Raw genomic sequence first — 13678 nt, 5'->3', positions numbered from 1 at the left:
CTGGGTGGCTCAGTTGGTTAAGCGACTGCCTTCGGCTCAGGTCATGATCCTGGAGTCCCTGGATCGAGTCCCGCATCGGGCTCCCTGCTCGGCAGGGAGCCTGCTTCTCCCTCTGACCCTCCCCCCTCTCATGTGCTCTCTGTCTCTCTCATTCTCTCTGTCTCAAATAAATAAATAAAATCTTTAAAAAATAAATAAAATAAAATAAATAAAATGGGGGGATAAATTGTTTTGAAGATTCAATGGCTTGATGTATGTGCAATGATTAGAACAGTGATGCTTAGAATACGGCAAATGATAGATGAGGAAATTGAGGGTCCGTGAGGCAGAGTGGTCCTAGCTGTGGCTGCTAATTGGTGGCAGGGCAGGGACTAGAACACAGATTTATCCCACTGCTTTAACACTGTTTCAAACCATTGACGAATAGGTGCTCTCTGCCCTTGATCAGGATGTTACTGCTATTCTGTTGTCAAATCACTAGGATGACTTTAGGAACCTTCTCCAGGCCTCAGTCTCCTACTCTGCAAAAATGGAGGAACTGGAGATGTGCCTGAAACTCCTTTTAGGAGAAATCCCAGCAGAAGACACCCTAGGCAGGCGTGCAGGGCAGCCAGGCAGGCCCCACGGAGCAGCATCTTCAAATCAGTGCCAAGCACAGAAGCTTTCGATTCCCCACAGGAGCATCTGCCCTGCTCCTGACAGAGAACCCTGAGCCACCCTCAGGCCTCCGGGAGATAGTCCTCACAGCTAGGCCCTCAGCCTGACTCCCCCAGCACCCTTCAGGCTGCCTGACACGCATGAGCCCGCAGCACCGCACCCCTAATGGTGGCCTCCTGGATCCCTCACGGGCTGTGTGAGGGGAATGGCTCCCCACACAGCGTTGGCAGTTCCTGCTGCGGGAGACCAGCCTCACTGGGCATAACTGTAGCTTGCCTTTGCTTCTCCCAGTCTGTGCAACAGACAGGGCCTTTAGCCCGACGGGACTGCAAAGATGAGGGAGACCAGGGGCCGCTGGCCCATCCCTCAGGCAGGCATCCTGCTGGGTCCTTGGCGGTGTGAACGGGGTTGCGCAGAGCAGCCCAAAAAGCCACAGATGGACCAGAACAGTCCGGCCTTCTGAACATCGCTGGTCCAAACTGCTGCTGCTGCTGGTGGTGGTTTGTTTTTTTTCCCTCTCAGACTTGCATTTCAATTAATATAGAAGGCTGGTTTATATTGTCTCCGTTTGAACTCTAAAACCAAAAACCATTTTCGTTGTAGCCAAACCCAGTATCTTCAGAGTTTGAGCTCTTTGAAATTCTAAACACATTTTTAAACCACCAAGAAGGTGGGCAAAGGAGACCGCGGTCAGGGGGTTGGGGGGTGGCAAAGCAGGGAGGTCTCCACTATGAGAGTCTCCCCAAAATAAAGAGGTTCGACCTAAGTTAAAAGACAGGCTGCCCTGAGCCCAGGAGGGGCTGCTCTCCTCATGGGCGTCTTGCTGAAGGATACGCGTGAGAAGCAGTGCAATGCTCACAAACCAGCCAGAAATTCCTCAAGTCATCCCACACGTGTCTGGTCAAGGAGCACTTGGCCGTGCCTTTCATTATCCACCAACACTGAGGTTCTTCTTTAGAAGCATTTGGCTTCAGTCTCTTCACCTGTACTTGTCCCCTCAACCCTCAGGGCCGCAGGAATACATGTGAACGTGCAAGAGAGAGAGAATACGGTGGGTATTCATCAGGGTCCTCTGAAGAAACAGAATAGGATGTGTATGTAGAGAGGGGAAGATTTATTTTGAGGAACCGGCTCAGGTAATTACAGAGGCAAGACCAGAATCTGCAGGCTGGGCGGGCAGGCTGGACCCCTAGGGAGCCCATGTTGCCGCTCAAGTCCCCAGGCCATCTGCTGCAGGACCCCCTCTTGCTCCCACTCAGGGGAAGTCAGTCTTTTGTGCTATTCAGGCCTCCAGCCGATTGGAAGAGGCCCACTCCCAGTACGCCCGGCAACCTGCTTTACTCAACATCCACCAATTTAAGCGTTAATCTCATCCAAAAAACATCCTCACAGAATCATTATTTGACTAAACATCCAGGCACCACGTCCCGGCCAGGTTGGCAGGTAAAAGTAAGCCTCACAGGGTGCAAGTGGGAAGAAAAAGGAGATTAAACCCCCGCTGAGGTCAGATCCGAAAAGCAGGGCATGGCAGAGAGCTGAGACCCTGGGCAAAGCCACCTTCCTGCCCTCGCACCCCCTTCCCTGAGCAGGACTTACCAGACAACGAGGTGCTCGAACACCTGTACACCAGCAGACCCCCTTGTCCCGCTCCCTCCCAGGCATCTGTCTATGGTTTATTCTGGAACAGTTTACTGAGTGCTCACTATGTGCCAGGCACTGTGGCTCCAAGTGTAATCACGGCTCAGGTCTTCTGTATCCCTAAAAATAGTTAAAATGGTAATCTTTATGTTGTCCATTTTATCATAATTAAAATAAAAAAAAAAAAGACGGAGTCCTTGCCATCAAGGGTCTCAAAGTCCAGAGAGAGAGGACAGACAGAAAGCACAGTTTCAGCGTAGGCATTACCCATGGTGAGAGAAAGCATCCAGAGAACCCAGACCCACATCGGTACAGAAACTGCCCCTCCCTCATCTGCTCACCCTGTCCTTTCCCTCCACTTTGGGCAGAGCTGCTCTGGACATAATTATCTCCTGGCTACCACCACCAGTCGGGCTCCAAGCAGATCCTTCTTACTACCTAAATATGAAAAGCTCACTTCTCCAGTCCTGCAGCTTCGAGGTAGCACTCCACAGACTAATAACTTGGTACCAATTTTTACTGTCCCAATTTTTCTTTATGGAAGAAGCAATATTATAATAACTTTTTAAAACTCACTATAGGGGCGCCTGGGTGGCTCAGTCGTTAAGCGGCTGCCTTCGGCTCAGGTCATGATCCCAGGGTCCTGGGATCGAGCCCCGCATCGGGCTCCCTGCTCGGCGGGGAGCCTGCTTCTCCCTATCCCTCTGTCTGCTGCTCTGCCTACTTGTGCTCTCTCTCTCTGTGTTAAACAAATAAATAAAAATCTTAAAAAAAAAAAAAAAAACCTCACTATAATCTCACCAGCTGATCATCCCCAATCTCACAGTCAAACGCTCAGACCAAAGGTGTGGTGTTGTCTAGGACTCCGGTGTCACTCATAACCTCCTTCCAATTCACCAGGAAATCCTATCAAGTCTACCTTCAAAATTTGTCCAGAATCTCCCTATTTTGTTCACCTCCACTGCTGCCTCCCCAATCCATGTCACCATCATCTCCTCCCTATACTACTGGTATTTTAGGTTCTCCCCTTGCCCCGCAACAGTCTATTCTCTACAGAGTGGCCAGAGTCATCCTTTCAAAATGTACGTGAGATCATGTCATGCCTCTCCTTACAATCTTCCAATGGCTTCCCATTTCCCTCAGGGTAATGATCTGGCCTCCATTTCTCCTTGACCTCATCCCCTAGTCTGCTCCGGCAATCATGGCCTCCTTGCTGTTGTAGGTTACACACCATGCCTACTTCTGTCTCAGGGCCTTTGCACTGGCTGTACCCTCTGCCTGATACACTCTTCTCCAGATAGCCACATGGATAACTTCCCTAGCTCCCTCAAGCCCTTGGTCAAACATCACCTTCTACTTAAATATGCAACACCGTCCAACATTTCTTACCCTGATTATCTTTTTATTTTTCTATACCACGTATTACAGAATCTTTTAACATTCCAACGTATTCTAACATGTTATATAATTTACTCCTTTTTTTTGTTTGTTGTTTATGCTCTGTCTCCATCCTAGTAGAATGTGAACTCAAGTAGGGCAGGTATTTTTGTGTGTTCTGCTCACAGATGTACCCCCAAGCCCCTGGAATGGTATCTGGCACATACTGGGCGCCCAAGACATAGTTGTCAAGTGAATGATGAGGGCAAAGTGCACCTCCCAAAGCAACACTCCCCAGTCCCAAATGCCCTGCTTCTCTGGGCTCCAAACCAGGGAGGGGGAAGACATGAGGAACTTCCCTCTAAAAATGTCACAAAGCCTTCTTAGACTAGTGCTCCTTCTGTGACAACACATGTCACGACTGTATATTGGAAATTTTTTATCAGGGCAACCTGAGCCCAGACAGTGGACAGAATGAGACATGCAAGTAATTCCATCTTGGTTGACATGTGGTGGGGACAAGTTCACGTGCCAAGATGCAACTGAACCATACGACCCTTCAGGCACCAACAACTATTTCCTGACAAAAAAAAAAAAGGCATTATAAATATTACTATCTTTGTCGTAGTCTCAGGCATTTAGTAATAGAAAGTTGTTCTCTTATTTTTCACAGGAACATCAATTAGCTTCCGTCTGGTTTGTTGGGTTTTTTTTTTTAAGATTTTATTTATTTATTTGACAGAGAGAGACACAGCGAGAGAGGGAACACAAGCAGGGGGAGCGGGAGAGGGAGAAGCAGGCTTCCCGCGGAGCAGGGAGCCCGATGCGGGGCTCGATCCCAGGACAATGACCTGAGCCCAAGGCAGATGCTTAACGACTGAGCCACCCAGGCGCCCCCAAACCTCCGTCTGTTAACAGACATTCTGTTTAAGTGACACATATGGGAGATTGACTGTGGGGCGGGAAGGTCATGTGGCACCACAGGAGTAATAGACACAAATGAAGGTAGTAACATCTCCAGTGGCCCAGGCCCCATGACCCCCCACCTCTCTTCTTCTAGTAACTGTGCCCACCTGCCCTTCCCCAGCCACCTGACCCACAGGCTGGGCCACCCAGAGTTCTTCCCTGGGTTGTTTCTAAGTGGGGCTATCAGGGAAGAGCCTCTTTCCTCACAGACTGTTAAACCAGAAGGATATAAAACAAAAGATGCCATTAAAAGAAGAACATAAATGCACTAATGGGTTAGTGAGTAAACGAATGAATTTTTGAAGCAATGTAAATACACTGAATTAGAAGAAAGAACATGAATTTTGAAGTCGGGAAAGTCCCGGTTCTGAATCTCTATCTTACCACTTAATATTTTTGAGTCTATGAGAAAGAAATGTAACTCCTCTTGAGTCTTACATCACCTCCTCATAAAATTATTGGCGGGGGGAACAACACCTAACACAAACCAGCTACATGGGCCCTTCCCCTTAAGTCAGTGTATTATGGAACCCTGAAATCAGACTCGTGTTCCCAAAACGCAGTGAGCCAATCTCTGAGTCAGCAGGTCTGATCCACAGAAAGCTTTATTACCAGAAGGGCAGCCCAACAGGAAGGCAGGGAATCAGTCCCAAGTCTGCCGTGCCCTGTTGGGCCTAGGAACAGTTTATGTATGATTAGCAAAGTATGCAGTGGTTAGGGTAGGAACCGAATGGGCCTGGAAACTTCTTGAGGAGGTGGTTGAAACTTCTCCAGGTTACATGCCCCTCCACATCCCGGCACCATCCAGGGGTCCTAGTTCCTTACCTGTTAACCTCGTGTCTGATATCGGTTCTGCAAGACGGACGTTATCAACCTGCATCCCTCCCCTGGTCCCTGTAATTTACTTCAGAAAAAAAGAACAAAAATGGGGCGCCTGGGTGGCTCAGTCAGTTAAGTGTCTGCCTTCAGCTCAGGTCATGATCCCAGGACCCTGGGATCAAGCCCCGCATCAGGCTCTCTGCTCAGCGGAGACCCTGCTTCTCCCTCTGCCTGCCGCTCTGCCTATCTGTGCTCTCTCTATCTCTCTGTCAAATAAATAAATAAAATCTTTAAAAAAAAAAAAAAAGAGCAGTGACCCAGAGCCCTGAGAGCTTTCCTGATGTTGAGAATATGGACATTAGAATCTCACTGCTTAGCCTTCAACTAAATGAAAAAGTGATGATTTGTAGATTTTTTGAAGTATATGACTGCAAAGATTTTTACCAAAATCACCGCATTTGAAATAAGTTTTCAGAAATATTTCCTTTTTTTAAGGTAAATAAAGACTTTTTGCAAATTAAGCTAACCTCACAACAGCTTCACTGATTTTACGTGTTGTTGAACACTTGGTTCCACTCAGTATATAGCATCCAAATAAAATATGGCAAGACTTAGTAACTATATACATCACCAATAAAGAAGTAAGTTAGAATTTTGTCATGGGACACCTGGGTGGCTCAGTCAGTTAAGCGTCTGCCTTCGGCTCAGGTCATGATCTCGGGGTCCTGGGGTCGAGCCCCACATGGGACTCCCTGCTTCTCCCTCTGACCCTCCCCCTGCTCGTGCTCTCTCACTCACTCTCTCTCAAATAAATAAAATCTTTAAAAAAAAATCCTGTCAAATAAGAATACTATGAAATTTTTTAAAAATTCTGTTCCTTTTGATCTATCAGCTATTGGGTGCTACCGGAGATCTTAAGGTCCCTAATTTGGTCTCCTGACCCTGTAGTTTTGGTCTTGAAACAACAGGACTGGAGGTTTGGCCCATTCTCCTAGGTCTCCATCAAAGCATTTCTATGTTAGTACTGGCTCGAGAAGCTTGAAAAATTAAGCTGGTGAGGAGAGGCAGAGCAGATGCCTTTCAACCCTACTTCAGCTACCTGTGCTTCAGGATGAGAGCAGTCTTACTTGTGTCGAGCAGAGGGTGGGACCCGGCTCCTTATGAATATACTCATTCCTACTTCTCGAACTCACTTTGACCGAAGGGAGAAAATTGGCTTTGCAGGTTGGCAAGATTTTGAAACTGATTTGATCACCCATGGTGGGCAAAAGGTCTTTCTCTTAATAAATCTGTTTCCATTGTGGTGTTCTTTTTAACTGAAACTTGGTCCTCCTCTGTAGCAGTTTTCTAAAGGCTCAAAGAAATGATCAACCCGCTTCAGATGAGGTTGCACCATACGTTATTTTTTTTAACAGCAACACTCTTGGCTCTTGGGGCCAGAGATGACTTTGTCGTGGGGCACTGTGACAACAAAAAAATGTCTCTAAACATTGCCCGATGTCCTCCATGAGAGGAGGGAGCAAAATCCCCTCCAGCTGAGAACCACTGACCTATACAGATATTTTCATTCATTCCTTGGAAGAGCAAGACAAGGCTGAGGATTAGAAGCAGAGAGATATGGTTGTGGTTGGGATCTAAGTTAGAGACTGATGGAAGATAGAGTAAAGCCATTGATGAAAATAAATCAGTAATACAATTTTGGATATTCACCTAAGGAATTTGGATTTTGTTTTTAGGCAACAGAGTATCATGAAAGGATTTTTAGAAAGAGAGTGATATCATCGGATTTTTGTGTAAAGAACATTTTCTTGATCTTAGAATGAGAGAGGATTGAAACGACAGTGGCTATCACAAAACTCTGACATGGTAACCATGTGAAATCCAGCCTCGGAGGTGGAAAGGAAGTGACAGCCCCGCCTGCTGATGGAGCTGACAGGGAGGCTCTCAGGACGTGTCATGCCCACCTCTTCTGTATGCTTTGAGTAGTTCTTTGGTTTCCATATCAACATCACCATGTGTGGCTTCCTTTGCAGGTTACCTTTTCAGGGTATTTTCACTTTATATATCCTGAGTTTGTTTGGTTTTTGGTCTTATTTGCCACAGGCTCTAGCACACACCACACCCTTCTTTGCCTGTTTCCTCTTCACATGGGTTTACGCGTTCAAAGGAACATCAGGGAATCTGATCTGCCAGCTCCAGGGCAGACCTAGCAGGGGAGCTTAGCCCCATTTGCATGAGTATCTTTTAAGTCTCCCAGAAAAATAATAGAACAAATTTAGGGTCTGGTGGTTAGATGCCATGCATTCAGAATTAATATTTTTTCAAGAGAAGGGGGCAGAGTCAGCAGCCTAGGTCCACCTCTCCATAGCTTGTTCCTGGTGGGCAGGAAATTCATCCAAACAGAAGAATAATCTATAGTGTAGAGCACTACCTGAGACACTGGTTGATTATGTGATAGACAAATCTACCTGTCGGCTCTTCTCTCACTCCACTTCTCTCTCGTTCCTTTTGATATTATCAACAGAACAAAGGTTTTGTTATATACTTGGAAAAAAATTTGTTCCTTTTGAAGCTTCATTACTTTATAAATTTTAGGACAATAGATGCAAACAGGGGAAAAAATTACACCATTTTGCTTTTGTTATTTATTTTCATGAACATTTAAATGGAAAGCTCATCAGATATCCAATACAGAAAAGAAAGAGGATCAGAAGAAATAACACAAATCTCCAACAACTAAAAGTTTGGTTAGTGGCACCTGGGAGGCTCAGTCAGTTAAACGTCTGCCTTCAACTCAGGTCATGATCCCAGGGCCCTGGATCAAGCCCCACATCGGGCTCCCTGCTTCTCCCTCTCCCTCTGCTCCCCAAACCATGTTCATGCTCTCTCTCACTCTGTCTCTCTCTCTCAAATAAATATTTTTTAAAATGAAGTTTGATCAAATAATTTACAATAAATCCATAAAACGGAACACTAGGCAGTAGGTAAAGAGATTACATGGATCTAATTTGATTGGCAAGGCAATGTGTTTCCAATGCAGGGGGCAAAGTAGCATATGACATGGGGCTATGAGCAAACGCCAAAAAAGATTTCTTGAGACGTTTTTGGTGCAAAAAGGTGGTTTTATTTTAGCACGGGGACAGGACCCATGGGCAGGAAGAGGTGCACTTTTGCTGTGTGACGCTGGTGGTTATATGCTTCATGCTCAAGGGGGAGGGGAATTGCAGGGAGTATTAGATCACAGATGTCTTCTTCGAGTTTCTACTTGTAAAACTACTTTCGCAAGATTTCTCTGGAGTTTATCATTCAGCTGGGTATTAGCTATCAGTGAGATGTACAGACAGTCATGAGACCCTTTAAGAATGTAGCAGCCAGCAATATTTGATCCTTATCAGAACGATGCAGGCTATAGGTCAGCTTTCTGGGCTAAAGATGAACATTTTTCTGCCTCTGTCCCTCATCAATATATGTAATACTCACTCACGTAAAATTATAGATGTTTCTCTGCTTCATAACCTCCAGTACTTCCTCTCACCCCTTAATCCTCAAAACCCCTTATTGTTATTCCCTAGTTAATATTTGATGTCCCTGCCAGACCGTAAGCTCCATGAGAGCAGAACCCCATCTTTTAGCCCTGGCACCGAGACCAGTGTCTGGGATGTGATGAATGCCTTGAGCTAAGGAACTGAGCTTGTTCTCCATGATCCCTGCTTCCTTTCCAAACTGCTAACGAACGGTCCATCTGTCCTAGAATTTTGCCTAGGATCATTACCAGGCCTGTACGATTTACCACTTTCTAGTTTGTGATTCTTTGCATTCTTACTCATTTTGGTCCTCAGTTTGCATGGTCTCCCCCGTTAGATTGTTAGCCCTTCAGAGCCAGGGACTGTGTTCTGTTTTGCTCTTCCTGCAATGCCCAGGAAAATGTTCTGCTCAAAGTGAGGCCTTTTGAGTGACTGAATGATTGGACAAGTATAACCTCCTAAGAGAACAAATTAAGAATTGGAGTCACTATAATTTAATCACAGCCATAACCTCTCCCTTCCATGGGCCAGGCACTGTGGTTGGAGCTGTAGGTCAATCACTTCTTTTATTCAGCACAACAATCCTCTGAGGGAAATACCCATTTTACAGATGAGGCACCTGCGGCTTCAAGTCTCAGAGACTCACTCTTGGTCACGCACATAGGAAGAAAAGGCATCAAGATTGGAGCCAGTTATGGGGCACCTGGGTGGCTCAGTCATTAAGCGTCTGCCTTCAGCTCAGGTCATGGTCCCAGGGTCCTGGGATCGAGCCCCACATCGGGCTCCCTGCTCCGCGGGAGGCCTGCTTCTCCCTCTCCCACTCCCCCTGCTTGTGTTCCCTCCCTCGCTGTGTCTCTCTCTGTCAAACAAATAAATAAAATCTTTAAAAAAAAAAGAAAAAAGAAAGACTTCTTAAAAAAAAAAAAGATTGGAGCCAATTTTTCCAACTCCAAGATCCATGCTCTTACTCACCTGTGGCCATCCCCTCCCATTCCCTCCAGACAAACAAGAGTTCTTCTCTCAAGAAACAAACCAGGCACAGATGTATCACGTCCATCATAGGGGCAATATGATGAATCAGAAGGAGCCCTGGAAGGACAACTCAGTTAATCTCCCAAATGATTCCTGTTTGTGTAGACAGTGACCATGGCGGCTGCTCGACAAGATAGCTTTCTGACACCGCTGCCCTTGGTTCCTCGACAAAAGCAGAGAAGAGAAGAAACAGCCGTAAGCTCTGATCCGAAGCCTGAGAAGAGCGTCTTCAAGCCACCCGGGGCCGGAAGCCTTTGGATAATGTCCTCCCCATCCTGTTCAGCTTTTTTTGAGTAAGTAAACTACACAGAGGGAAGCACTGTTGAGTATTTCCTAGAGAGACTCTTTCTCTTGCAGAGGGAGGCCCATAGAGCAAGTAAAGAGAAGACGCTAATGGGAGAGAAGATTTGAGGGGATTAAAAGGATAGTGAGGGCGCGGTTCTCCACAATCTGACTCCAAGGACAGAGGAATGATGTTTGGCTGTCATTGCAAGAAGCTTCTGGTTGATAAATACTGTCTGGAATTTCCTTGCTGATTTCTCACCCTCACACCGCAGGCCCCATCCCTGTGGTCCACTATGCAAATGCAAATTACCTGAATCAGGCTGCGGGTGACTCACCGACCCCCCCCCTTTAAAGCAACCTTGGGTCCGGGGCAGAGACTGTGCAGGGTGGAAGTCATGGCTCGCAGACTCTGCTTCTCCTACTGGCTGTTGGTCTGCTGGGTGGTGGTAACTGTGGCAGAAGGTAAGGGTTTTGTGTTTATGATCCTGTGGGTCCCTAATTAATAAGTTGTGTGAAAAGACAAGATTTGGCTCCATGACTATATCCATATCCATAAATTGGAAATCATTTTGTCAGCTTCCATTAGCTTGTGTGATTAAAGGAGAAAGAAGCTAAAATTTATCATCTGAAGACCTTGATCCTACTCTCAGCCCGAACTATGTGATGTTAGACGTACTTAACCTTTCTGGTATCAGTCCCCTTGTATGTGAAGTGACGGATAAGGATAATCATTATGGGGGTTATGAGGACCAAATGAGCTGTCATGCCAGAAAAGCTCTTCAAGCTTAAAACACTATACTAGTTATTACTGTTGTAGAGGTAACAATTTCCACCCTGAATTACAGCAACATCCTTCTTGTTATCCCCAGCAGCACAGTAATTTGCATATGGTGGCTGTTCAGTCTCTGTTTGTTAAGTGATTTAATTAATCGCAACTAGTCAGCTGAATCTTGGTGCTACTAAAGTGAGCATAGATTTCTTTCTCTAAGATTATATTAGATTCTATCTCTTCACTGCTTCTATTCTCTTTCCTTTCCCCCATGACAAAAATTCCCAGGTGTCCTGAACTTTAAAATTGGTCTGCAAACCCCTGGGGGAAGGAGAGAAAAGGCTAGGGAGGAGAGGATAACGAGGAAGGAGGGGAAAAATTGCTGGGGGACCTGGGTCTAATGTTGTTTCACAGTTCACCTTAGTTCCAGAACTAGATACTGTTCAGGGAGGCGAGACCCAGGATCAAACCAAGTCCCTGAGGGCTCTGCAGGGGCTCAGCCAAACCCTACTCATCCCCCAACACGTTCTTTGCTCCCCTCCCCCAAGGCTGGGGGCGAGACCACCAGAGATCACCTTGCCCAACCTCTGCCCGAACTCTGGCGATCAGAGGGCGATCACACCGCCCTGTTCCCAAGACCAGACCCCCAAGCACCACCTGCGGAATGTGACATCTAAAAGAGGCTTCGTAAAATAGAACTAGCCACCTGACATCTTTCCAGAAAGTGAAGCACTCTTCAGGAACCTTTGTAAATATTCAGCTGAACAAGTTCTAATGGCATTATAGGTTTATTCACATCTAAAAAGCACCAATTAAAAGGTGAGATTTGGGGCGCCTGGGTGGCTCAGTTGGTTGAGCGACTGCCTTCGGCTCAGGTCATGATCCTGGAGTCCCGGGATCGAGTCCCGCATCAGGCTCTCTGCTCGGCAGGGAGTCTGCTTCTCCCTCTGACCCTCCTCCCTCTCATGCTCTCTGTCTCTCATTCTCTCTCTCAAATAAATAAATAAAATCTTTAAAAAAAAAAAAAAAGGTGAGATTTGACTTCTGGATTTGGCTCATGCTTCCCCACCGTCCGGCAGACTGGCATGGGAATCCTTCAAATGTAGCTTCGCTCTATCCAAGCAGCCTCGGTGCCAGTTCGCCGCTCACTTACCCGGGCTGCGGCGCCGCCCGGTCGGGCCGTGTGCGGGTGTCCAGACTCGCCCTGTCGTCCTCTCCCTCCTCCACGGCGGCTGTGGCCGCTCCCTCTTGCCGCTCTCACCTGTTCATTGCAATTCGGCTTCGTGTGCTGGCGTTTAAACGTCACGATGGTGTTGCCCTCGCAAAGACTTTCTTAAGCCACATAAATGAAACCTTGCAATCTCTCTCCCTCTCTCTGTGACATCTGGGAATTCTTACAGCCGCTTGTACATCATCCGTGACCCGGACCGCATTCTGCTCTGTATCACAGACCTGTGTATCCGCCGCGTCTGCGCGCTTCTCGAGTGCCGGCCTGGGTCTTTACCTACCATCTCTGCATTTGCCATAGCACCTAGCACAGTAGCCTGCATGCTGGAGAAATGAGATGTGAGCACGGAATTGAAATAGTTCTTTCTCTGTAGAATCAGAGATTTGACCAAAATAGCCAATCATTCTGTGAGTCTACAAAAGGAACTCAGTTGCAGTTATTGTGAGTAAATTCATCATAGGACCTATATTCCTTTCTGGTTCAACGCTGAAAGCCCATGAGAATTTTTCTACGATTCCATGAGCCATATAAAGGAAGAACTGCATACTCGAACATCATGTATAAAGATTACTTCTCTTAAAAATCAGTACTGTTCATTACAAACCATTTATTGTCTGCCCAAATAACCACAGACTACAGGTAATTGTGGGTTTTTTTTTTTAAAGAAAAGGAACTTCTCATCCTTAAAAGAAAAAAAAAAGTATTAGCTATTGGTATGCTATGCATTTCATGTCTAGACTATAATAAACCCACTTAAAATTGATTTCCAAACTTCAAGCAATATTTTGGCTTGATTTTTTATTACACTCTAAGTTTAAATGTAAGTTATTATTGAAAATTTTCTGGGACTGGAATTAAGTACTCACTGAGCCTCAGAAAAATCTACAGAGAGGAACCCTCAACATCTGCCTGCCCATTCATTCAATTTCTTGACTATGTCCTGAGCACCACTCTAAGCCAGGGACTGCTGTGGGTGCTAGGGACAGAGCCGTGACCAACAGAATCAACAGTCTCTGCTCTCATGCAGGTCCTGTTCTAATAACATCTGTAGGCTTTAGTCCTATCAGTAGTGTACAGATTTTATATATAAAGTGTAACAAGATGGGCCCAATAAAATGGGGCTTGTATTAAAAGTAGGGATCCGAAGGGGTACGTGCACCCCAATGTTTATAGCAGCAATGTCCACAATAGCCAAACTGTGGAAAGAGCCAAGATGTCCATCGACAGATGACTGGATAAAGAAGATGTGGTATATATATACAATGGAATATTATACAGCCATCAAAAGGAATGAGATCTTGCCATTTGCAACGACGTGGATGGAACTAGAGGGTATTATGTTGAGTGAAATAAGTCAAACAGAGAAAGACATGTATCATATGA

General features: G+C 46.1%; 2 protein-coding genes across 6 annotated transcripts in view; both read left to right on the top strand.

Annotated features, from left to right (window-relative positions):
- Positions 1–13678, top strand: part of THAP6 (THAP domain containing 6) — a 52883-nt gene that overhangs the window by 28171 nt on the left and 11034 nt on the right. For 2 of the 5 annotated variants that reach the window (XR_014142989.1, XR_014142988.1), the window contains one exon: positions 9983–10112. The exons of 1 other annotated variant lie outside the window; for it this stretch is intronic. Coding sequence is in view for 1 of the 4 variants with exons in the window: in XM_031035595.2 (XP_030891455.1) it covers positions 10119–10310 (192 nt within the window). In the remaining 3 variants the exon portion in view is untranslated. 2 more of the 5 variants (XR_014142990.1, XM_031035595.2) reach the window with 2 other exon arrangements.
- ODAPH (odontogenesis associated phosphoprotein) overlaps positions 10660–13678 on the top strand; it is a 7872-nt gene continuing 4853 nt past the window's right edge. The window contains exon 1 of the mRNA XM_081812280.1: positions 10660–10760. Coding sequence (XP_081668406.1) covers positions 10694–10760 — 67 coding nt within the window. The 5' untranslated portion in view covers positions 10660–10693. The remainder of the gene's footprint in view (positions 10761–13678) is intronic.

The sequence above is a fragment of the Leptonychotes weddellii genome, chromosome 2, assembly GCF_054177405.1.
Source record: "Leptonychotes weddellii isolate Sample4059 chromosome 2, ASM5417740v2, whole genome shotgun sequence".
In the NCBI taxonomy this organism is placed as follows: Eukaryota; Metazoa; Chordata; class Mammalia; order Carnivora; family Phocidae; genus Leptonychotes; species Leptonychotes weddellii.
This window is presented reverse-complemented; position numbering and strand designations above follow the sequence as displayed.